The 24,415-nt window shown below is 34.8% G+C and overlaps 1 protein-coding gene across 6 annotated transcripts in view; it reads left to right on the top strand.

Moving 5' to 3' along the window:
• The window catches only part of LOC145680637 (LIM domain only protein 3-like), a 435,720-nt gene extending 421,977 nt beyond the window's left edge, over nt 1-13,743 (top strand). For all 6 annotated transcript variants that reach the window (XM_081751334.1, XM_081751333.1, XM_081751332.1 and 3 more), the window contains one exon: nt 12,918-13,743. In XM_081751334.1, coding sequence (XP_081607460.1) covers nt 12,918-13,115 — 198 coding nt within the window. In that variant the 3' untranslated portion in view covers nt 13,116-13,743. The remainder of the gene's footprint in view (nt 1-12,917) is intronic.
• The last annotated feature ends 10,672 nt before the right edge of the window (nt 13,744-24,415 follow it).

Below are 24,415 nucleotides of genomic sequence, written 5' to 3'. Positions count from 1 at the left end.
TCTATAGCTAATTATTTGAAATTTCCCCCCTCATAATTTGCGGAGGTTTTCTAATCAGTAGTTATGTTGTATTTTTTGTAGTGTTGTTAACTTGTACACCTATACTGCTAAGATATTAATAATTAAGTAAATAACAAAAAAGTAGCTAGCTGGTGCCCCTTTGGTGTACGTGGTGCCGGGTTTAATTCGCGGTGGGGGAGTCTTTTGAATTTCAATTGTCCTTTGTGTTTCTGCATTCGTGTCTCTGTTTTTTAAAAACAGGTTAAGCAAAATAGTTGTGAATACGGACATTAAGTTACTGAGGAAGTTCGGTAAATCAGTTAACTTTCTAAAAAGAAAAAAGTGGTAGAGCATGCACTTCAAACGCTTGAGGTTTCTGGTTCGACTCCAGCTCGCGTCAAGTATACTTTGAGGTAGACAAATACTGTGTACATGCATTTGATTCGGGGTTCTTCCGTTTCCTCCCATTTTTTTTTCATTTGACCAATTCATTCATTCCCATCATCACCGTCTTCGTTTGAATCGCAAGTATTGATATTTACAACGTCCATTTGGAAGACTTTGGCATTTGAAGAGATATAGATGGTCAAGTTATTTTATTTAAAAATATTTTCTTTATATTAGATTAGACTGTGAAATTATTGTAACAATATTGTCAGAATATTAGAATCGAACGTTGTATGCAGAAAATTAGAGGAAAAGTTTTGGACTAGAACCAATTCAGCAGTACAAGCTAAATTGAAACTAAAAATATTAGAATTGTACGTTACATGCACAAAACTCCAGAAAAATTGTGTGAAAAATCTGAGAAAATGCGGATACATTATACAGTCAGAAAGTAGACATGTCCTTTAACTTCAACATATTAAGTACAACTTTTTTTTATTCGTATTTACAAGGGTGATTCATCTGTTGTCTTTTGTTGAGAGGAAGAGGGATTTACTCCAATTTTAGTTATAACACCTGTGTATGCCAAATATATACAACAAGTATCAACTGTGTATTTTCCCATTAATTTTGCTAACTAGAAGCTTGACTGTCTCATTTACGGAGAAGTTGTGAGAAGGGAACAAAATATACATTTTAGACATCTTCATCAAGCATTAGATTTCCGGTCCCTTTTTCTTTGCTAAATAGGGTGATGAGCGAGAAGAAGAAGAGGAGGAAGAGAAAGAGAAAGAGAGAGAGAGATTCTGTTATTACACGGACGGTCTGTTTCGTCTGTTAGCGATGCAGTGTATATTGTATATATATATATAATTTCCCGCTTAAAGATAAGAACGATCATACGCCATAATACAGTGTTGTTAATAAGAGATTCGCATTATAGATAAAACGTGTAGTCATCTCCGGTAAAACCCTCGCGAAAACTACAGGGATGCTTGCTTTGAAGCTACTGTTTTCTAGGTATAGGCGATTCAATAGTTTTGCTGCCAAGTTTTCTGCAAACCACTACTGTAGAAGTAAGAATAGGGAGACACCCATCTAATTCTCTCTCTTTTATGTCTACTGTCACAGGAGCTGTTTCTTCCTTTCACTCTCTCTCTCTCTCTCCCATTTCATTCTAATGAAGCGGCTGTTCAAAAGGAGATAGATGAACATGAGAGAATGTTCAAGGAAATGGTGAAAACTAATTACACTGGCGGATACACATTTTTCTTTCTTTTTTTCTCAATTTCGTATAGTGAAGCCCTCAAAACTCCACGAAATTTCTCTAGATTACCTTTAGTTTACTTGACTTAGAAAATTGCGTACTGTTTCAGTCTCTCCTCCTCTCTTTTTCACTTACACGTTGCTCAGTTACTCACCCACAATCAAAGAGAAGACCACGAGATGTGTGTAACAGCATTGATATAATTAATCAGATTCGTTGTGTGCACATACTCAGAACGGATAATAAAACTTTTTGTTAATGACTTGTATCCTCCTCTTGTTCTTTGATATAAATAACTAAAAGGTCCAATATAATTCCTTTGAGGACATGGGTAGGATTATTCGATACAGAGGTTGAATTAGTTAGGGAACGTTGATAACTCCAGTACAAAAGCGACGAGAACATGAGAGAAACTCGATATATGACAAAAGAATAATTATAAAGTGTATTTTACGTACATACCTGTAAAGGAAGGACCATAAAAAAAGAGAGTTTTACATAAATGTAGTATCCCTAGGAGTATAGTGTATAATTATATTACATATAAGACATGCTGGTTGTATAATGTTTAGGATAATGACTTAGAAATACTTTTTAAATGAGCAAAGTTGTTTTTAAATTGAATGAACAATCTAAAATAGGTATAGGATAAACGTTATAGTACAGGAAACGTAGGGTCTTTGTTATCGAACCTACGACTGAAGTGATCAGTAAGTTTGAATAATCATAAACTCATAGTTTATATATTTCGTTTTTTAATATATTAATATGGCTGCAAACGATTTTGATATTATGGTTAAAATTTAGTTTATAATAACGGAGTTCGTAATTAAGACATCGAATAAGTTCGAACTTAAAGGACACTAAGAAAGTTTTGCAATACGACATTATTTCTTATACTTTTTCAAAGTACTTTCCACCACACATTACATATTTTTCCACTCTTCGAAACCAGTCATCGAAGAAACTCTGCCATCTTTCGGCAGAGATCTGGACACATTCATCGTCCTAAGTCCTTAGTAGGGCATCATCGCTTGTAAAACGCCTTCCTTTCAGTCTGGTTTTCATTTGGGAGAACAGCGCGAAGTTACAGGGAGCGAGATCTGTACAGTACGGAGGGTGATGTAATAGTTTTAGTCCAGTACTGGTTAAAAACTATGACAAACTTAGGAACGGTGCGCTGGAGCGTTAGTGTGGTGAAGAAACGATGTGTCCATCCGCCCCTGCCCCAGAGGATACAAAGCTTTCTAGCTTGAAGATGATCGCGGACAATAGCAAGAACTGCTGGTGCATTAATGTCCAAGCATACCCCTATTTGATGGTATGTAACCCGTCTATCTGTCTCAAGCATTTTCCTTACTGCAGCAACGTTTCGTTCATTCACAGGTGAAGATGGATGACCTGACGTTGGAGCGTCCTCAAAGCTAAAATTTCCTTTTTGTAACTCTCGGTACCGCCTAAATATTGTTGCACGATGAAGGCAATCCTCTTCAAGCACAGGAGTCATTTCCTCCAAACACTGATCAACACTTAAACCACGTGCAAAATTGTAGCACAAAATTGTCCATTATTCAGTTTTAGAAAATGATGACATTTCCACCTCTTTTCAGTAAAACAGGTGAAAATGAACTGACACTGAGATAATGACTAGAGCTTCTACAGTGCAGCTTTATACATGTTTGCTCATGAACAAGGCAAAGCTGGAAAACAATCATCATCGACGTTGTGGTTGAATCGATATGTAATACCAGTAGCCGATTGTTTGTGTGATGAAGTAAAATGTTTTAATTTTCCTGATGTGAAAGATGATATCTACATTGTATAAAAGAAGAGAGGACGATTCAGTTACGGAATCTTCACGGATTTCCGATTATTGAGTCTAGTACCACATATTTATCTTATTTTTCCCCATGAACGACATTACTAAATATACAGTTATTTCTATTTTAATCACTAACTGCAATGCAGCAGGAAATCTCAATTTAACAGAGGAAAAATGTGATAACTGGCTATAATTTCTTGGCCATTAACGGCAATACACCGGTGGCGCATATTAATTATAACCCAACATTAACTTATATAACGAAATAACAGAAATAATGGCATGAATGCAATATTAACAATAACTAATATGCCCTTGATAATGGTAAAGGTAAAGAATAAGAGCACATACAAAGAAAAATAATCTTATACTGTAATGGAGACCAAATGGGTCCATTACAGATATGAGATTGAGTTATAGTTAGTATATGTTTAGTAATTGTTCATAGTATCAAGTCAAGCCTCGCCAGGGATGTAGCCAAGAGGGGGTCCGGGGTTCCAGAAATGAAAAAATATTAAGGAAGAATGAAACAAATAGAAAGGAGAAAAAGAAGAATCAGCGTTAAAAATAAAAAGCTACAGCAAGATTTTGGCTACTCTTTCTTATGAGGAGATTTGTATTACTTGCAATAAATGGTGGCGAATGAGTGGAATATCCTGGAAAAATCAGAGAATTTGAAATTTCTAGAAAAGCTACGGCATTCTCAGAATTTCAGTTACTAGTCAGAGAAATTTCAAGCTTTCGAAAGCATAGTGCCGTTCTGTAATAGTGTAGATATATTTTATTAAAAATTTTCGTCATCGCTTCTCTGCAGTATCAAACATGTTATTTCAGAAACAGTATTTACTGCTCCTTTGACCTGTCATTTGGAACATACAGGAGTAGACGGAATAATGAAAACAACAAAAGTTATATGGAAAGAAAGTTCTGTTAACATTGATTCAACAGAGAAAGAAATGCAGATATTGTAAAATATTTGCAAGACACTATTGAATATGCACTTTTTATAACAGTTAGTTTGGACTTTTTATAAAAGTTGAGGTCATAGTGAAAGGAAAATTGTTATATTTGAATGAACAGAGGAAGGAATGTAGATATTGTAAAATCTTCTTCAATACTTTTTTTTATTCTTTTACTCGAGATTTCTTCATAGTGTGTTATTAAAATACTTACTAATATATCCCTATGTTATTGTCGTAACAAACCAATATTTGTTGTCAGTAAAGAAATTTAGATTGATAGAGTTTCTGAGATTTCAGTATTTCATTCCCCCCCCCCCCGCACGGATTATAAATTCTGGCTAAACGAATCAATATATGTCCCAGTAAATTAGTTTAAATGATCGAGCCGCTGGTGCAATGACCACAGTATTTCATGTCACGGACCCCCGCCCCCCTTTTACGAAATCCTGGCTACGTGCCTGGCCTAACCAGTCGTTCTTTCAGAGAAAATGTTCCGGGGGGCACCCTTAATATTCTGGGGGTAGCTTCTGGTACTATTCTATTTATTATTATATTATAGATGTATTATTTTGGCATCCTCCGGGAGGTCACTCTCAGAGCTCCGGGGAGCAGTGCCCCCAAAAAACATGTCTGGAAGAAACACTGGGCTTAATCATGTTACGATTTCACCTATATTTGAACAATTCAACACCATCACCAAGGACTGTATTAGATGTGAACACTCTATTGCCGAGCTACCCTGTATCGCCATGAGTGAGGCTATAGTATGATCCAGGAGAAAATTCCCGCAGGCAAGTTTTCTTTTTCCAACAGTGGAAGCACTTAATTTAAACGATCCATTCGAGTTTAAGATACTAAGTGTGTTCTAGGGTATTTTCTCTGAATAACTGTTGTGAAGGAAGCAAGGAAATACAATCTCAAAAAAGGCATACTTCTTGAAAACAAACTCTCCTTTAGTACTTATCTTCTTCCTCGGCTACCGATGCAGCGTGCTTGTTTTCATCGGCAACAATCACTTACTTGCCTGTCTCTCTATCTTCCTTAACTCACACCCTCACAAAATGGTTAGTAGTACCGCAAGTCGTTACCGATCTTTTATTGGCGCCACTGTCGACGTTAACGACCGCTTGAAAACAAAACACTGCCGACTTCACTACGCCTTAAATTAGAATGAAGTTGTTTGAAAAGCGACGGTGTAGAGGATTTTTCTAGATAGGGATGGCTCGCTCGTGAAAATAGTAAGCGAGGAAAGGGAAATACTCAAGGAAAATGAGGTGAGTCAAAAAAAGAAATTTAGAAAAAAGCAGTTTTAACTTAACGGAAAGAAGACGCTTTCTGTCTTCATTCTTTTTAGCTTTCCTCTATTATCCTGAATAATACCCTTTTCTTCTTTCTTTTTCTGTGTACTTCTGAGTCCAATTACGGAAATCGGAATGTGTATACAACATTACGCTGAGCGAAGTTTGCAAGCAAAGAATGTACTCTAACGACATTTAGCTGACAGTAATGATCTCATTTGGTGAAGATTATTGCACCCCAAAATGATAGCCTGCGAATTGTTTTATTCTTTTCCTTTAACCGCAAAGAACTATGAAATACAGTACGTAGTTCTACTCGTACTATTTGCTTAAAATTTACCTTTGATGACTTTGTTTTTATACGCTTGTCTGAAGGAATTTCCATATAAAATATGTCATAGTTAAGTTAGACTCAAGATTCATTATTTGGATTCACTTTAGAACTAAGAATGAGATACTTAATAAATCACTCTTTATGACTATGGTTTTAATATACGACGGTAAATCAATAACTATGTGCACTCTTGTTCTAATCGTCTGTAGGCTTGTTGAACAGCTTTCTGCTCTTCCCAGCTGATAGATGACACCATTATCTTAGCTTGTGGTAGGTTTCAGCTAGTTATAATTTTAATTCGCTTTGCGCTGTTGTGAAGTAAATATGGCTGCGCCACTGTTTGTTCGCACCGCAGTAAAACATTCTGTAATGCACTTTTTGTGATTTAAAGGTCTACCAGGAACTGAGATCCGGAGCAGACTTTCAGCAGAATACGGGTATAACCCATTTTTTGTGGTTTGAAGGTCTACCAATAACTGAAATCTGCAGAAGACTTTCAGTGGAATACGGGTAAAACAGTTTACCACGGCGGAGTGTTTAGCACTGGATTAACAATTTCAAAAGCTCTCTACTATTTTCTTGACTTTCAAGATTGTTAGACTATTTTTGAACTTTACAATCCAGTGATAAACACTTCATTAGGTAAACTATTGCCGGCGTACTCTGCTAAAAGTCTACGGATGGCAGTTCCTGGTAAACTTCGGACCACAAAAATAAAATAAAATAAGCGGATTACAGAACTCTGTTCTGTAATGCAAACGATCATAGGCGTAGCCATGTTTACTTCGCAACAGCGCAAAGCGAATTGAAATGATAATGCTGAAACCTCCCACAAGCAAAGAAAATGGTACAATCTGTCGACTTACGAGCGCTGAAAGCCATATAGGCAATCTACATACGATTAGAACAAGATTGCACGTACTTATTGATTCGCTTTCATATATTACAAATACATATATTTTTTTTAACTTTAATATCTTTTCTTGTAAATAAATATTTAGTTCCATATTATTATTACTGTTTAACGTAAACAACCAAGGATCTTATAAAATAGAGGACCTGCCCTTACGACAAAATCTTGAAGCCATAAGTCACAGTTTCGCCACCCCTACTCTGCCCGCTCTGCCCAATAGGATCGCAATGTTTTGAGCCAACAATCATGGCGGAAACGAGAATAGCCAATCAGACGTGCCGATGTTCGGTTGTTTTTGGCTTCATTTATTTTATAGGATGAAGATACATATGGGCAGATCCTCTATTTTATAAGATCCTTGGTAAAAATGACCAAAGATAATATGTAATAGCTAAGATAATATAATAGATCTTATCCTATATATATATATATATATATATATATATATATATATATATAAGTATCGAGAAAATTGAGAGAATTGATAAAACCATGCCACTTATTGAGGTGAAACTTGTACTGATGTAGCCTCATTAAATTCTTCATTATAATACTAGCAAGATGATAACTCATAGTATGGTTAATAAGATGATACATAGATGAGTATTGTATGGTATGGTGTGGTATGGTATGAAATGGTATGATATGACCAGTGGTAAAAGTGGATCTGAAAAGGTAGGGGTACCCATGGCATCGCGCCGTTCCCCGTGCCTTGATTTGCCCATTGTAAGTCTCAGGAAATGGAGTGACGCCTTAATTATTTTTGGAAATGGGGGAACGGCGTTTCCTATTAAATTAGGCACCAAAAGTTACCCTCAAACATGTTATCTTGTCCAGCCCGATATCTATCCATTGATGTAAAAGATGTCCAACAAAGAACGCAGCTTTTGAAATGCCGGCCACTTTTGTTTTGCTAAGTTGGCAGCACTGAAAGTTACACAATTTTCATCAGTTTTCGTTGTGGTAATAATCATGGAGAGCCATATAAGTCATGATTTTCATCTGTTTTCTGTACGGGTAAGAATTCTCAACATTTACCTAACTTATCATAAGTTTTCACTATGACAAACACGCTGTTCTGCCATGAAGGTCTCCATTTCTACGGGGATCAGTATTAAAACCGGAAGTTGAAGTATATTTTAACCATTTCTGGTTTCAGTAGAATGACGTCGATGAAGAAGGTTTCTATTTTCAGAGAGTGAATCCAATTTAGAAATACATTTCTCGCTAGCATTCACCGGTTTTGTTGTGACAGTGAACATCGAAACCCGAAGTCGTACATCTCTAACCACTTCCGGTTGGAATAGAAAGATATGAACAGAGTTGTAACTTCTTCTTTGGACGGAGTATCCACATTGGAAAATCGCTTTTTTTTTTTTTTGTATCTGTTAACCAATTTTCCCTCTAATACTTGTCTGTGCACGAATTAGGCAGGTAGACGCTCTAAGACCCTTCTTAGTTACACTCATATGCTTCCCATGTTTCTAGACTAAACATTTTGTATGGAAATTAACAATGTATTCATAATTATTTACATTCTTTTTCCTCAAATATCAAAATTCATTAAATAATAGGTCAACATCAGGGGTGTTCTCAAAGGAATCCACTAGGTCTGGACACACCCCAGAAAACTTCCTAACTCAACGTACATTTGCGAACTTTCATAATAATACTATACATGCTTAACAGAGAAATTGTTGATGAAGCATAAACATTTGATCTTATGCTTCATCTGTACTGTTTCTCTTGTAGAAACAATCTAGTTCTATATCTTTTTCTTAACATATAGGTGAAAGTATTTTCTAATTACTTATCTTATTTTCAGATGTAGAATAATACCCGCTCAATACTACATAGACGTAATGGTTTATAGTATTGGCGCCCCTCAAAGCTGCGACCCCTCCCAACAAAAATTACTAAACGGCGTGACAAACATCTTGGCATTTGAAGGTGGCGCTCCCAGTTCCCTTTAAATGCTGCTAGCAAATGAGAGGCCAGCGGTATTGCCGCGTCTATTTTGTACATATCCACGTCCATTCTCTGCCACCTGATTACGCTATAGTTCATCTGCTTAGCCATAGCCACACCCCTTAACACTCGGCAACGTCGCGTCAGAGCTTGCGTTTTATTCGTTTAGCTGAAATGCCAAGATGTTTGTCATAGGCTTCAGATGCGCGCCTTGTCTACACTCACTAAAACTGAGTGACAAAGAGTAGATTATTTCCATTATTTGAGTATTGATGAGTAAAGAAAGTTTGATATTTTTAATGTCGCATAAATTATACTGTGTTTAGAAGGGAAACAGGGACATTTGGAGTCCCAAACAATTCACTGGGAGAAAGGAGGACTGATGGTATTAATATAAAACATCTGAAAGCCCTGCTAGCAAATTTTTCAAGTCTAAAAATGGTATCGTAAAACAATTATTCTTTTACGACTCCTAATATTATTATTTTTAGACTTGAAAAATTTGCTGGTAGGGCTTGCAGATGATTTATATTGTGTATATTATGTAAATTGTGTTGCTGTCTCGTATTCTCGAATTAAAAATAAAAAGTGAAAGAAATGTTTGTCCTGTAAACATATTTAAACGTATTAAGGCTGATAAAATAAAGTAGATTTATTTTTCTACACTAGTAATAGTAATGTGTTACTGGGGGGCACTTGAAGTAAAGCAGGAACAAGCGAAATAAAAATACACAAACAAGAAAGGAAAATTGGTTAGCAGCGGGAGATGGAAAAATAGCCTCGAAACGAGAAAAGATCTTTAAAGGGAAAAAAAATATAAAATAAAGAAAGAGATCAAGGCAAGGAAATAAAGAGGTAGGAAGACTAAAAAGAAAGAAAAGGAGTACAACAAGAGCACAAGAAGAAAAAGGGAAAAAACTAGGTTGAGAAACACCACTTTTCTAGTGGAGAACAAATTGAGTGGGAAAAAGCACGTGGTTTTCATTAACTGCGCCCTGCCTGCCACACTCCTAATCTGTTCGCCGACTAAACTACTGAGTGAGCCATCCATGCACCACGGGATGGCCTGGCCTCTCTCGGAAGAAAACGTGAAGGGGTTTACAGAAAGAACGATTGACGTGCGTTTCTTCAACAATCTCGCTCTTCTCTCTTTCTTTCTCTAGTGTATTCCTTTTCGCCTTTAGAGACACATGAGGTTCGCGATTCCGTGACTGTTCCAGTGACAGAAACGAATCAAAATTTCACTTAAGAAGATTTGTTAGAGTGAGTGTGCTTAAATCCGATTCTCAGTTTTCTTTTACCCTTACAACGGTGTGAAAAATACCAAAGGACAGCTATCATGGCTTTACTTTCCATCACAAATAATAATGCAAAATATGTTTAAAATTTAAACTTGTTTATTTTAAACTTGTTTGTCAAGACGTTATGGCTTATTTATAATTCAAATAAAATTCTGGATGTCCGTAAACCTACTAATGTTGCTAATGTTCTTACTATTAATAGAATAAGGAATACATACAATCCTGAAAATATTGATTGACAAATTTATAAAGTTTAAATTTAAGGGTTAATGATATTTGAGGTTATTATTTCTCGCTAATCATAGTGAATACTGTTATCTTCTTAATGTCATAGAAGGGCTGAGTGGGAGTATACAGTAAGGTGACCATATTTAGAGAAGAAAGAAAACCGGAACACTCGGCCAACTCTCATAATTTGACAACCATATCTAGCTATACTCTTTGTTTTATCAATATTCATGCCAGTTTGCCTAGTGTTTTTCGTGCAATACATTACTGTAGATGAAATGTCAACTGTATTCCTGTAATTTTACGGAGAATTTGCGGCGTATCAATTTCAACTCCTCTCTTTAAATTTTACATGTGGACAACTCAATTTCTACTTGTTAAATGGAACGTTCCAGTTGTTTTCTTGAAGTCTCTCAGGAAGAACAGCAATATTTCTTCAATGTTCGCAGTAAACTTATTTCTGTCTCCTTCAAATTACGATTTTCAAACTGATTGTTCTGTTCAGCCAGATATTCTGTCTTCTGATAGGCTAAATTTGTATTGGTCTTTTCTCTTCTGATTGGAGATCACATGCAGGATGTATTCTTATGGAACTTCTTTGTATTTCTTGATTGATTGTTGGGTATTTAATGGGACGTCATCAGCAGCGCTATTTGTAATTCTTGCAGAAAATATCCCAACCCTATGATTGGTTGATCCGAAGATTGTTCTATTCTTGTCATAAATGCTTTCTGTTATGGATGGCAAACTTATCTTGTATGCATGTGTAATGGAGAACTTCGTGATCAATTACAAGATGGTATTTATAATTGTTTTTTTCACTTTTTCTATAGTTTTATGTATTGTGAAGTTTCTTATTTATGATCTTCAATTGTTTATTAGTTTAATAAGTTGTTCTGTCGTTTTATATTGTTACAATGTATGTATCTTCAAAGATATACAGGCAATAGACCACTTGCATTTTCCGTCTGTTCCAAGCATCTATGCTGTTATCTAAAAAGCAAAAGAAAAATATAAAATGTATCATATATGAAGACAAGAAAGAATTTTGATCCATAATTAGAAATTGGACCGTATTATTATCAATACATTTCAAAATAATTTGAACTTAATTATTATCTTGCTTTCAAATCTTGAGATTTAAACTATGGCTATTAAATTAATTCAAATTCAGTTCTAAAAGTTCTTTGGACCCATAGGTCTTCATAATACTTCTTTCCTATTCCATGTTCCTGACGTCCGCTATATAGCTAAACTTTATACCTACCGTCAAAATTTTTAGTTGACTCCATACATTTTCATAGAATGTATGCTTTTCTGCACCCCATCTTCAATGTCGTTTTGAGTAGCTGATTTCACGACCTGAGGATATATATTCATTATCTGAATATGTGTGAAAGAAACTTGTTGATAATCACAATAATATCCTATTATCTAAAAGAGAAGGGATTGTGGTTTTTAAGTCTTTAAAGATACTATTTATATAAGTCAAAGATGAAAGCAAATGAAGAGTTATTAATTTAAACAATATTATTGAAATTGTCTTATTTGTTGAATATATATATATATTCATAATTACTAGAAATTCTCGAAAACTGAATTGTCTTACATTTTTATCCTTCATAGATGCAAGCTACTTAAGAACGTTATTTAACTTAAGCTACCTAACTAACTAATATACTTACCTGGAAATCCTAATCTAAACTAACCTATCAAGTAGCTTAAAGCACAGAAAGAACTTAACATATTTATCTTAGAATGTTGGAACGACAACCATCTGCTATGCATGAGTAGCTCATTGGGGAAGAAAAGGGAATTCCTGCAATTAAAAGAGGAGAGAAATTAATAAAGTAAGCCTGTTATTAAGCTGATTGTAAACTAAGCTGTTGTACACATGTACTTATCTGTCAATGACGATTGATCTTTTCATTTGTGTACTGGTAAAAAGTGTACATAGCACAATGCAATATATGAACTTACAGTAATTAAATGTTCTTCGTACTTGTTGTTATTGGTTATATAATATCATTTGATACTTGGGTAAAAGCTTTTGTTCCGACAGAGTTGAATTCTGATGTAGAAGACCCAAATGCATTATTTCGTGGTGATAACTACTTTTCTTATGAGGACTGCTGGATGTAATCTTTTTACATTTTGATGTGCACGTTTTCCATTTTAATCTTGCTTTGAACTTTCATTTGTTCGAAGTGCTGCAGATCTCGATACATTCTACAAACGATATGGAAATTAACAGTAAACCACTATTATCTCTTGGTTTCAGCTTCACAACAGAAGGGGTGCAGTTCATAAGCAGAACACTCAAAAATTTATTAAACCTTTAAATTTGTCCTTAAATACCTCAATAAGGATGTTTTATCTTCTGTTTTGTTATTTCTTATCATTTTCTAACGTTTGTTTCTTTAAAATCTACTTCCAGCCTTCAACGGGAAGTCACTTACCACCTGGTCCACCAATACGACCAACGCTTCCACCAGGAGCCACTTCGTTACCACCGCTGTGTACGCTGGGAAATGGAACGCTTGGTGATGTTGAACGTCGCGCACCCAATGGCGAAGCAGCTACAGTGACCAACGGATTTTCAGCGGCAGATACGCTTGCGTTTGAAACTAAATGAAGGTTACTGTACATGTGCAGTGGTGAGATTCATGAAGAAAGCAGACGACCGCGTAAACGACCACGAAGAAGCATGTTTTAAACAAAAGAAAGGAAAGAAAATCACGTTCCGCGAGCATATTGTTTTTATTTATCATGTGACCTGATAATAGGAAAAGTGATAAAAAATATATATATAAATAAAATATAAATATATAAATAAATGAATGAATATAAATATATTATAAAGTTGTAAATAGTACCGTAGAAAATAATGTTGTCTAGTCAATATACTCTTGTGACATTTACAATTGTTTTTTGTCTTCGTTAAATAAATTTTAAACGTATTGGATACGACTAAAGAGTTAATATCGGGACATAGTGTTGGCCATTTCATAGATGGAAGAAGCAAGAAGAAATGAAATCAAGATGGGGTGTGACCCATTTTTTTTTGTTATAAGAAGAAATGTACCAAAGGACATTGTATATTAGAGACTTTCAAGTAATTGAAGGACAAAAGTTGTATATTGTGACCTTCTTATTTCCCCGTTGAAAGAAAATCGATCCTATTATATAATATATAGTCTTATAATATATATATAGATGTTAATGTTATGTACAAAGTATAAAATAAAAGAAATCTTTTTTGCCATATGTCTTGGATTAATATTGCATTTAAAGAAACTGGCAGTAATAATTAACATTTTTGCCATATTTTTCTTGTATGAATTTGTTGACTAAATTAGTGTTTGTTCTCTTTACTGAGCATCGTTAATCAATCTAGAAGCAAATATTTGAATTGAATTTTAAAAATGCAATTATAAATTCAGGTGTAATGCCATTCGATCTAACTTAATTATTGATGAATATAGAACCTGGAAGTTTTTAAGCGTATATACGACATGTTTTCGTTTACCATCTACTTGCATGATTGTTGTTCTTTCTTTATTAGCCTGATTAGATACAATTTATTCTTTCGTTTGCAAGCTTTAGTAAAAGTCACAGTTCTTTATCGAGAAAAAAAAACTAAAATTACACATTCCCGTTACTCAGATTTATGTTGGCGGAACTGGTCATTTCCTACTTATAGCTGAACATTTAATCAGATTAAAAATGAAATGTTTCAGTTTTACGTCCCACATTTATGCCAGCTAGGCTAAAGGAGATGGTGATTATGAGAAATGAATGAAATTGTGAAATGAAGAAAGTGGGAGCAAACGGGAGAACTCACGCACATAATGTTTGTCCACCACAAAGTTCACTTTGCGCAAGCATTAATCAGATTAATGTTGAAGTTTACATAGAAGAGTAAACGTGATGTATGGAATGAAAGTGCAGTGTTTGACTTTCAGATAGAAAACAGTAATATTTGTTTGGAAAGAACTTGCAAAGTTTCTGTCTGCTTTAATTACAGCCCTCAATTAACATTTTTAAGTGACACAATTGTCTAAAAAATGGCTAGTTGACTTGTCTTAGTGAACTATCAAACCGATTTATAGACAGGGAAAGCCCACGACTTCAGACAACTACAAAATATCTTATATTACTTGCATCGAATATGTTTCATATGATCTCGAGTATATGTGTCAATCGTCGAGTAATCGTAACGAAAATTGACATATAAAGTTACTCATATATATATATATATATATATATATATATATATATATATATATATATATATATATATATATATATATATATATATATATAGAGAGAGAGAGAGAGAGAGAGAGAGAGAGAGAGAGAGAGAGAGAGAGAAATGTCTATATCAAAAATATGGAACGTATGAATTTTAAAATATGTTGTCACTAGCACATTACTTCACAGAAGAAGAAGATTTGAACTTACAATGCCACGCACAGAAATATAAGGATTAAATTTTATGAGAAAACTTACCTTACCTGTATGAAATTAATAACTTGTTGAAGAAAAAGAGGAAACACTTGAGCAGTTCAAGAAAGGTGCGTACATATTATTGGTCAATTTTGTACAGTTATACATTTACCAATAACAAAGAAAGAGAAGTAAAGAAGTTTGTAGAGGAGATGCCAAACAGTTCTTACCTTTACCATGATAATGACGAACTAGAGATCTGCTATGTACTCCCCTCGTATTATCTCGTCTTCCATCTTTCTCACATCAATAAATCACTTCGTTTACCATCTTCGTTTACCATAGATTAGTGACCAATATGGATAATAATTAAAACTTTTTCCGCTCTTGACAGAGCATTTAGAGAAATTAATATGTCCTTTTCTTCCTAATCACATCAAGGTATTATTTCCTTGGTCTTCCTCCTTCCGGTTTTCCTTCTTTTATCCCCTCTAGTAATACGTCAATCCAGTCTCAGTGCCACATAAGGTTATCAATCATGCTGTTTCTCCTTTTCCCTATCACTTGCATGATCAGGATAATCAGAATTCTGCGCCACCATACTTCTGCTTTCCATACTTCTGCTTTCCTTAATGTCCACATTTCTTAGCCATATACCGCGACGCTCTGTATCAAAATTTTATGAATCTCTATCTAACTGCCAACGACACATTTTTTCATGTTAGTATTCCTCTATTTCTTATGAACACATGTTATACTTGTGCTATTATGGAAGCCACGTCTATTTCGTTCCTCTCGTCTGAGTAGAGTATACTTCTCAGGTAGTTGAAAGATTTGATTTCTTCAATTCTTCCTCCTTCTAACCAGAAGCTTGTACGTGTCAATACATGGCTTGCTGGTTTCTTGTACGTGTCAATACATGTTTCCTTTTTATTTCTTTTCACTTTATATTTTTTCTTTCAAACGTTAGTTCCAATTACAGAGTGCTTTCTACACATCCTCTTCGTTCTTCGCTACTAGTGCTATGTTGTTCGCAAACCTAATTGTACTGAAAATCTGGCAGTTCTTTTTATGCCTTTTTCGTGACTACTCCTAATTCTCTCATGTGTTGAATAGTAGTAGAGACAGTGCATATCTTTGCGTTACTTCTTTTGCTTTCTCTTGCTTCTTTCTCCTCTCTTCCCATGAGGACTGTTTGGTTCTTGTACAGTCAATATAATATTTTTCTGTTACTATAGCTCTCCTTCAGATTCTCTAGTGCCCTGAACGTGATATTCCAATCCACAATATCAAATTCTTTTTCAATATCTACGAAAGCAACAGTCACTTGCTTATTTAGACTGAGGAGCTGTTCTATAATCAGGTGTAAGCTTAGTATTGCTTCTCTTGCTTCTCTTTTCCCTTTGAATCCAAACTGATCCTCCAATAATCTTTCTTCTGCTTTCTTCTCCAACCTTGTACGATCATTCTGCACAAAATCTTAGATAAGTATGACAGCAAGTGTCCGATGTTTTCCAAAGTTTATTTCTCCGTTCTTGTTTGGTATAGAGATCATGACACTTTTTGAAAGTCTTGACAGTTTTCCAGTTAGATACATTTCGTTAATAAGATGAAATAACCACTTCTTCGTCTATTGTCCAAAAATTTATGAGCATTTCCGACGGTATTTCATACACTCCATTGCTTTCTCATTTTTCAGTTTTTACAGCGCATGATTGAATTCACATTTTAAAATCGATAGGCTTAACTCAGTCAACTACCTTACTTTTCTCTATCGTTATTTCGTTCAGTTTGTCTCTTCTATATACTTGTTCCATCTTTTGTTGTCTAGTCTTCTATTAGCATTCTCTAATTCTGTTCTATATAGTATCTGATCGCTTTCTCTTCTCGTCAACAGTTTGCTTACTTCTCTGTGCGTCGTTTTAGTATTACCTTTAACTGTAGTTTCCTCAACATCTTTACCCAAATTGTTAATCCAGTCTTTTCTTGCTTTCTTTGCTTCTCTTTTCATACAATGTCTGTACTTATAATACTTCTCATAGTTCTTTATGAGTTTGTACTGCCTTGTTTTCTCATTAAGTTTTAGAATTTCGTCGGTGATCCAAGATTTATACTGTACGTTCTTTTCCTATATATTCGTCAGCTGCCTTCTTGATGCTATTCTTCATTCATTCCCATTTGATTTGGTGTTATGCCCTAACGTGTTGGTTATGATTTGTCCACTGATTTTTTTAAAATTCTTTTTGCAGGTTAATGCCCCTTGATAATATATTTATGCCCCATCTTCTAAACCGTTATTACTGCATTGTGTCAGAAAACCTAGATGAACATAGGCTGTTACGTCATTTTAAATCTTTTTTTTTTTATTTACAAATAATATTCTTTCCGTGCCCTTGATATACTTTTCTTTTTTAACTCCAACTAACTCTTCATTGGTATTAAATTATGGTCCGTATCCACATCTATTCCTGAGTAGATTTATATTTTTCACTTGATTTCTGAATGCTTCTATCTCCTAGTTTGGTCCACGTATATCTTCTTCGAAAAAGTTGCTTGAAGAGTGTGTTGCTTACGGTAAGGTTATGGTTTCTGCAGAATTCTATTAACCACGTGCCTGTGCCATTTCATTTTCCTAATCCAACATCTCTTATTATGTTTTAATCCTTTCCATTCACTGACGACCGCGCTTCAGTCTCTCATGAGAATAGGATATCTTTCCCAGGCATCTTCATTATTACTTCCTCTGGTTGCACGTACATTATTTCTACTTCACTGTCGGTGTAGTTTGTTGTGAGCATACTTGTATTATAGACGTTTTTCTTGGTTCTGATCTTATCTTCATCATTGTTACTCTCTCGTTAAATCTCCACTTCCTTGTACTTCGTATTCTATTTTCTTGTTCATGGAAAAGTAAATTCCTGCCTTTCCGCTTATAACTTCTGTAGTTTCCCGTCCACAGATCCACAATATCAGGCCACAGAACTTCTTTGATATTGAGAATATATGTCATCATTCTTTCTTCTGATTCTCCAGTTTCCTACATTGCAGCGGCGGTTTGACGTTTCAAGTTCCTATCCTGTACGAGTTCCATTTTATGAAGACTGGGGAGGTCTCGCTTAATTTTCTTCCCCTGCCAGGGTCAACCCTCTATGAAAGGGTAGTGACGCATTCCTTAGACAAACATTCTTTAATACTCATTTCCATATTATTTTCTTGGAAATTGCTAATGTATTGGGTTCCTATTTACTTACACCTTGCAATGAAGCAGCCATATAGAATGTTCTTGTCTGCCTCTTTCCAGTCATGAGCCATGAAGATTATGTCAATCATCTTTGGTCTCAGAGTGGTAATGGTAATGCTCCTACCCTCTACCATAATACCTATCTTAGTAGCGCTCATACCTTGAAGATCTGTCCGGTTTGGGAAACACTTACTCTTATGACCGTTACAGCACTCAAGCTTTCTCCTGTGGCGAGGTGGAGAAATTGTCGGAGGAGAATCCATTCAGTCTCGGATTTAGGGCGGGGGTTGCACCGGACCACATGCAACTTCCTTCACTGTAAATATACACTATATAAGATGAGAACCTAGCAGTGAAAAAGCAACGTTCTCCGAAACTTTCTGCTGTCGTGTGTCCGTTTGAGGTTTAGTTCGAAGATGCGTAAATGACCTTGCGCATGAATGCTGCGTTTTAGCATTTTTGGGTGTAGAGATGGAGCTTTAATTACACGTTGTACCCATATATGTAGTTTGAGACTCAAAAATATATACATCCAGCATTCATCTATAGTCACCAATCTGTTTATAAAAATGTTCTTGGGGTATGGTCCAAAATGTTATTGTGCATATTGCATACATTGTTCTTTCTAAAAAGATGTCCACTTTCGAGGAATTCCCCGTGCTGTCACATTAATCATATCAAGAATGTTATGTAATATGGTATGAAAGAAGCCTCTATTAATGTTTCGTTCCGTAGCTAAACAATTAATAGTCACTCGTTTATTTTCAAGCACCATCATCTTAACTTGTGCTACCATGATTGGTCTGTCGCCATTGAAGACGATCTTCTCTTGGACTATAGTCACCAATCTGTTTATAAAAATGTTCTTGGGGTATGTTCCAAAATGTTATCCTGTAGTCTTGTGCGATCCCCTCTTCCAGCGTTTTACTATGTCCAAAGATGACCGTTACTCACCATACACAACAACCATTTCTTCATGTATCGTTTGTGCTGATTTTTCTTAAAGATGGAGCAACCTAATCACAGCTGGGTATTTGATTATTCTAACATGCTGACGCTGCGAAGTTGTTTGTCTATTACAGAAATTTAGCAGAATATTTAAAGACGCAAATTAACAAACGTACATTAGTGACATGCCAATCAATTATTAACAAACGTACATTAGTGACATGCCAATCTTTACATTTCCAACGCATTTATTATAATGTGGATTAGTATTTTCTGGTCATTCTCGTCGTTTATGCTTGCAAAGTTTAAAAAGAACTCAAAGGGATTTGATAAGAGCCTCATGTGTTATCTTACAAATGTCTGATCGGTATTCTTTCATTAAGAATTTGTGGAAAGTAAAGGATCGTGATTGGAATGCATTTCTTTTTATCAAATATAAGTCCCAAAACTCAATGAAGCATAACTAAGAGAGAAAATATTTATTGGCTCTAAAATTAAGGTTCATGAAAAATGTAGTTTCAAAGCAAGTTGCATTTGTACGCTTATGTTTCAGCAAAGATAGGGGAAATAATTTGAATCAAAATATACTTCTGCGACTTCCATGTTGATTTCTTTTCTGAAAAGTAGAGCAATGAACAAGGAAAGCGCTTTCAGTAGAACATCATTGAATTGAAAGGCAGTACCTGGGAAAATGCTATCAAAATATAATAGTAAAATTGTTGGATACTTAAGGGAGATTTTTCTCAAGCAAAGTACATCAAAAATCTACTTCACATATGACTTGCAATATTATACTCTGCAGTTAACAGAAAAGTTTCTCATGCGATTACACAAAATCCGTGAGTGATGCAAAGGGTCTGTAAAAATATTTGAAATCAGCACGATAAAGTCAATAAGAATCATCATCCATTGTTTCTTTCTTAACAGAAAGAGATAAGTTTTGTTGACTAGTGTTATTCATTCAATTTATCATTGTTCAAATTTTAAAATATCCATCTCTAAAGTTTTAATGAGATGTTGTCATTGTTGTCCTTCACTGAATAATGTATGGGTATATAAGTGAAAATGCATTGATCTATTGGCATTTGACACAAGTTTAAATTAACTTTAAATGCTAAGATTGCATGGTCGATAATAGTCGGTAAATAGCTAATGCCACCAATTCAAATCTGCACAAGGATGGACATGAAATTGAATTGTCAACTTAATCTCATCTGAGAAAAATTGTGTCATTCCTATGCCTAGAAGATATAAGGCGAATGCTTGAAAGGTGAAGATTGATAATATCTGTCTTTTGGTAGGTCAGTACCATTGCAAACAGAGGTAAACTCAAGTACCTACCTCTTTACTTATGTGATGTTTGTACTTTTGCTTTCCTTGTTTCATTCTTTTCAGAAAAGTCATTTCCAATTTAATGCTCTATAACGTCATAGTTTGCTGCTTCTCTTCTCAGTAAACCATATGAAGAGGAGAAGGGGTTTACAGGAGAAATCTTGAAGTTGATAAATGACAGTGGTGACAGGCAAACGAGAACATTGATAACAGGTCTATGGTTTTACAGCCATAGTAATCGTTGAACCATATCTACACGTACACTGCCAACACTGTTAGTATGAATAGTGTAAAATACATAATGCTATTAATATTCGAATAAAAGATTCGTCAAATATTCTAATAAAGGATTCTTTATTATCCAAATAAAATTCGTTACTCAAATAATTATTCGAATATTAAGTACTGTATATTACATAGTGCAATAAAAATTCAAATAAAGGATACTTCGAATAGCTATTATTGGATTAAAATTCGTTCCTCAAAGAACTATTCTAATTCAATAAGTAGTGTATATTGAAATGTTTTTCGGTAGAGTAAAAATAAAACGTTCTGGAATGAGCCCTTTGCCTACTTATTATAAAAACAAAGTTCTTTAATCAATTTACAAAGTTTCTTTGTAATACAATAAAAGGGTTTTCCAAGTTCAACATATCCTCAGCACATAGTAGTGACTTCGGATAGTATATGGTCAATTTAGATTCAGGTTTGTACAGAAATCACTTCATATCAGCCTCCGGGATATATTTGTTTGAAAAATCTCCTTCGTCCGCAGCGACCTCAGAAGACAGTTATAGGAATCCTTATCGTCTTTATCGTCCTGCGGTTCGTCGAACGCAGTAGCTTATAGAGGTGTGTTGCTGTTAGGATATCTCTTTCGCTCATAGCGGCCTACAGAGATGAGTTTGGATAAGGAATCTCCTTAGCCCACAGCGGCCCCCGTAGAAGGTGTTGTTATGTTAATGATCAAACAGTAACTGACCCCTATGCTCTGGCGTTCCATTCGAACCAACTACGTGTCTTCCAAGAGTCCTCCTACTATCGTCTGCTTGTGAATATGTTTGTATACAATAACACGTGTTTACAATTGAGACACGTGTTTGTAGAAGTAGCATACAGTAGAAGGTGCAGATCCTTACAAAATTGTGTAGTGCAATTAAAATGCGAATAAATAATCCTTTAAAAAAAAGGAATAAGACTTCTTCAAATTTTAATTATTGGAATAAATTTTGTTACTCAAATAATTATTCGAACATCAAGTACTATATATCATGTAGTGCTTTCAAAATACGAATAAATTATTCTAAAAGCATAATAACGAATTATTCGAATATTAACTAACTACTTCTACTGCTTATGAAACCCGAAGGTTCAATGCGGCATTCACAAAAGCTCTCCATTGATTTCTGCTCTTGGCTAACTGAATCAAGTTTCTACTTCATATTCTTATTTATTTGAGCTCCACTTTAATATTGTTCTCCCATCTGCTCCTACGTCTTCCTAATGGTCGTTTTCCGATTGGATTTCCAGTCAAAACTTTGAAAGTGTTTCTACTCTCTTCCACTCTGGTTAAATGACCCACCCACCTGAGCCTCGTAGACTTGATGACCCTAACAATATTTGGAAAATGGTATAAATTATGTAGTTCCTCGTTATGAAGTTTCCTGCATTCCCTTTCCTCTTGGGTCTGAATATTCGTCTTAGGACTTTATTTTCAAATACTTTCAGACTGCGTGTTCCCCTTAAAGTAAGTGATCATGTTTCGCAACCATACAGCACAACAGGAATGTTTACTGCTTTATATATTTTAAGCTTCAAATTCCTCGTGATGACAGGGGACGCGGTGGCTCAGTGGTAGAGCGTTCACCTCTGGTGCTTGGGGTTCCGGGTTCGATCCCAGCCCCCGCCAAGTGAACTTTGTGGTGGACAAACACCGTGTGCGTGGGTTTTCTCGGGGTTCTCCCGTTTCCTCCTTCTTTCTTCATTCCACCAATTTCATTCATCACTCATCATCACCGTCTCCTTTAGCCTAACCGGCATAACCGTGGGACGTAAAACTTAAAGATTTCATTTCATTTTTTTTTCCTCGTGATGACAAAAGATTTTAAACTGAATTCTAACATGAATACACTGCTTCCAGTAGAGATTTAATTCCTTTGTGAATATGATTTTGGTCTATTAATTATTCGAATAGAATTATTTACTGGAAACATTAAATTAAGATTTGGATAAAGGATTCTACGCATATTCATTATTGGAATAAAATTAAAGTTTCACAAATAATTGTCAGAATATTAAAAGCGAATGCTCTCATATCAGCAGAACAAAAACATACAAACAACGAATTTTCGAATTATTTTAACATCAATTGTGTAAAGTTCATTTTAATACATAATTAAAGTGTCTTTTGTAAACAACAGTTTAATGTTACAATTTCCTTGTATCTTGCAATGTGGTGTTGACATATGATGCTAAGAATATAATCACAAATTACAAATTTTAATCAAATAACGAGCTATTTAGAAAATGTGGTAAAACAAAACACACATGTATCTTATTTACCCAGAAGGAAACTTCATAGTGTACGTATGTATATTGCTTACCTCGTAACCAAATAATAAAATGTATCTTCATCAAATTGCGAAAATGTAAAGTAACGAAGATAATCCCCGACAAAAAACAAAGTTATTATATTACAGATATTAAAAGTTTTCCTTCGGTTTTAGAGCAAACTCATAAATTGTCATTTATACCTGGACGAATGTAGGTCAGATAAGGAAGAATACACCTAGAAAGCTAAGAAAGATTCTGAACAACTGTTAATATACATTTAACATAATAATATATTAAATGCGTTGTATTATATATATATAGTAAACTGCAATAAATATTGATAGCTTCAAACTATTTAGCTGTATCATAAAATTAATACTTAGATTCAGAGAGTTATTATTTTTCTTTTAGTGTGCTAATTATTGGATGATTATCATCTCTGTAGTATTTTAAACTGAATTTCCTTATATTTTACACAAACATAGTAGAAACGAGCTTCTGCGATCAACTCAAACCGTATTTATGTGACGGTCGTTTAGAAAGCCTCCTCCTTTACCGATTTGCACCAAAAAAGTCTCAAACGTTTGTGCACCATTTATGTACATTTGAGCATGTGAAAGGTTCACTTGTGCACAACAGAAAATTTGAGATATTGAATTATTTAGTTTAATCGCCAGTCCCCTACCAATGCCGATTGGCGCCAAAATGCGGTGGCATCTAACGATTGAGATCGTTTTGGCATCTATCAGCGTTGATAGGGGACTGGCGACTGAACTAGAACTTTCCGTTGTGCACAAACGAAATTTTTACATTTACAAACATGCATAAACGTTGCACCAATTATTGAGACCATTTTGGCGCCAATTGACCTTGGTAGAGGACTGGCATCTAAACTAGATAGGACAACATCTCACACTTTTGTTGTGATAATCGAAAATTTTGCATGCACAAACGATGCATTAATGATTGAGACATTTTATTTATGTGTGTAGTGCAGTTTATTTCTAACTGATTGATCAATAACGAAATGTACTTTTACAATCTAAGGAATAGCAGACAGAAATAAGGAAGGTGTATGAGATAGCTGAATAAATTCGTCTTTACAGCGCAAAATATTACTAGTATTTCTTAGAAAGGAAAGTGAAGATAAATAATCTTTTCATTGATAATATATATACATATTCGTTATGTGTACTAGGATGGTTCTTATTTTTTGACTTTCGAGTATTTTTGAGTTTCATCTCTTAAAATGGTCCCATATGAAACCATAGAAACCCATGAAAAAATTAGCTCAATTAAACAACATTAAATTGTACTTCAAACAACCGCAAGTTTTGCATGCATTTACAGTATACAATATGACTCAAAGGTAACTTGAAGTAGCTTGAAACGGCTAAAGAAAGTGACAGAAT

The sequence above is a fragment of the Thermobia domestica genome, chromosome 3, assembly GCF_964235325.1.
Source record: "Thermobia domestica chromosome 3, izTheDome1.hap1.1, whole genome shotgun sequence".
NCBI lineage: Eukaryota > Metazoa > Arthropoda > Insecta > Zygentoma > Lepismatidae > Thermobia > Thermobia domestica.
This window is presented reverse-complemented; position numbering and strand designations above follow the sequence as displayed.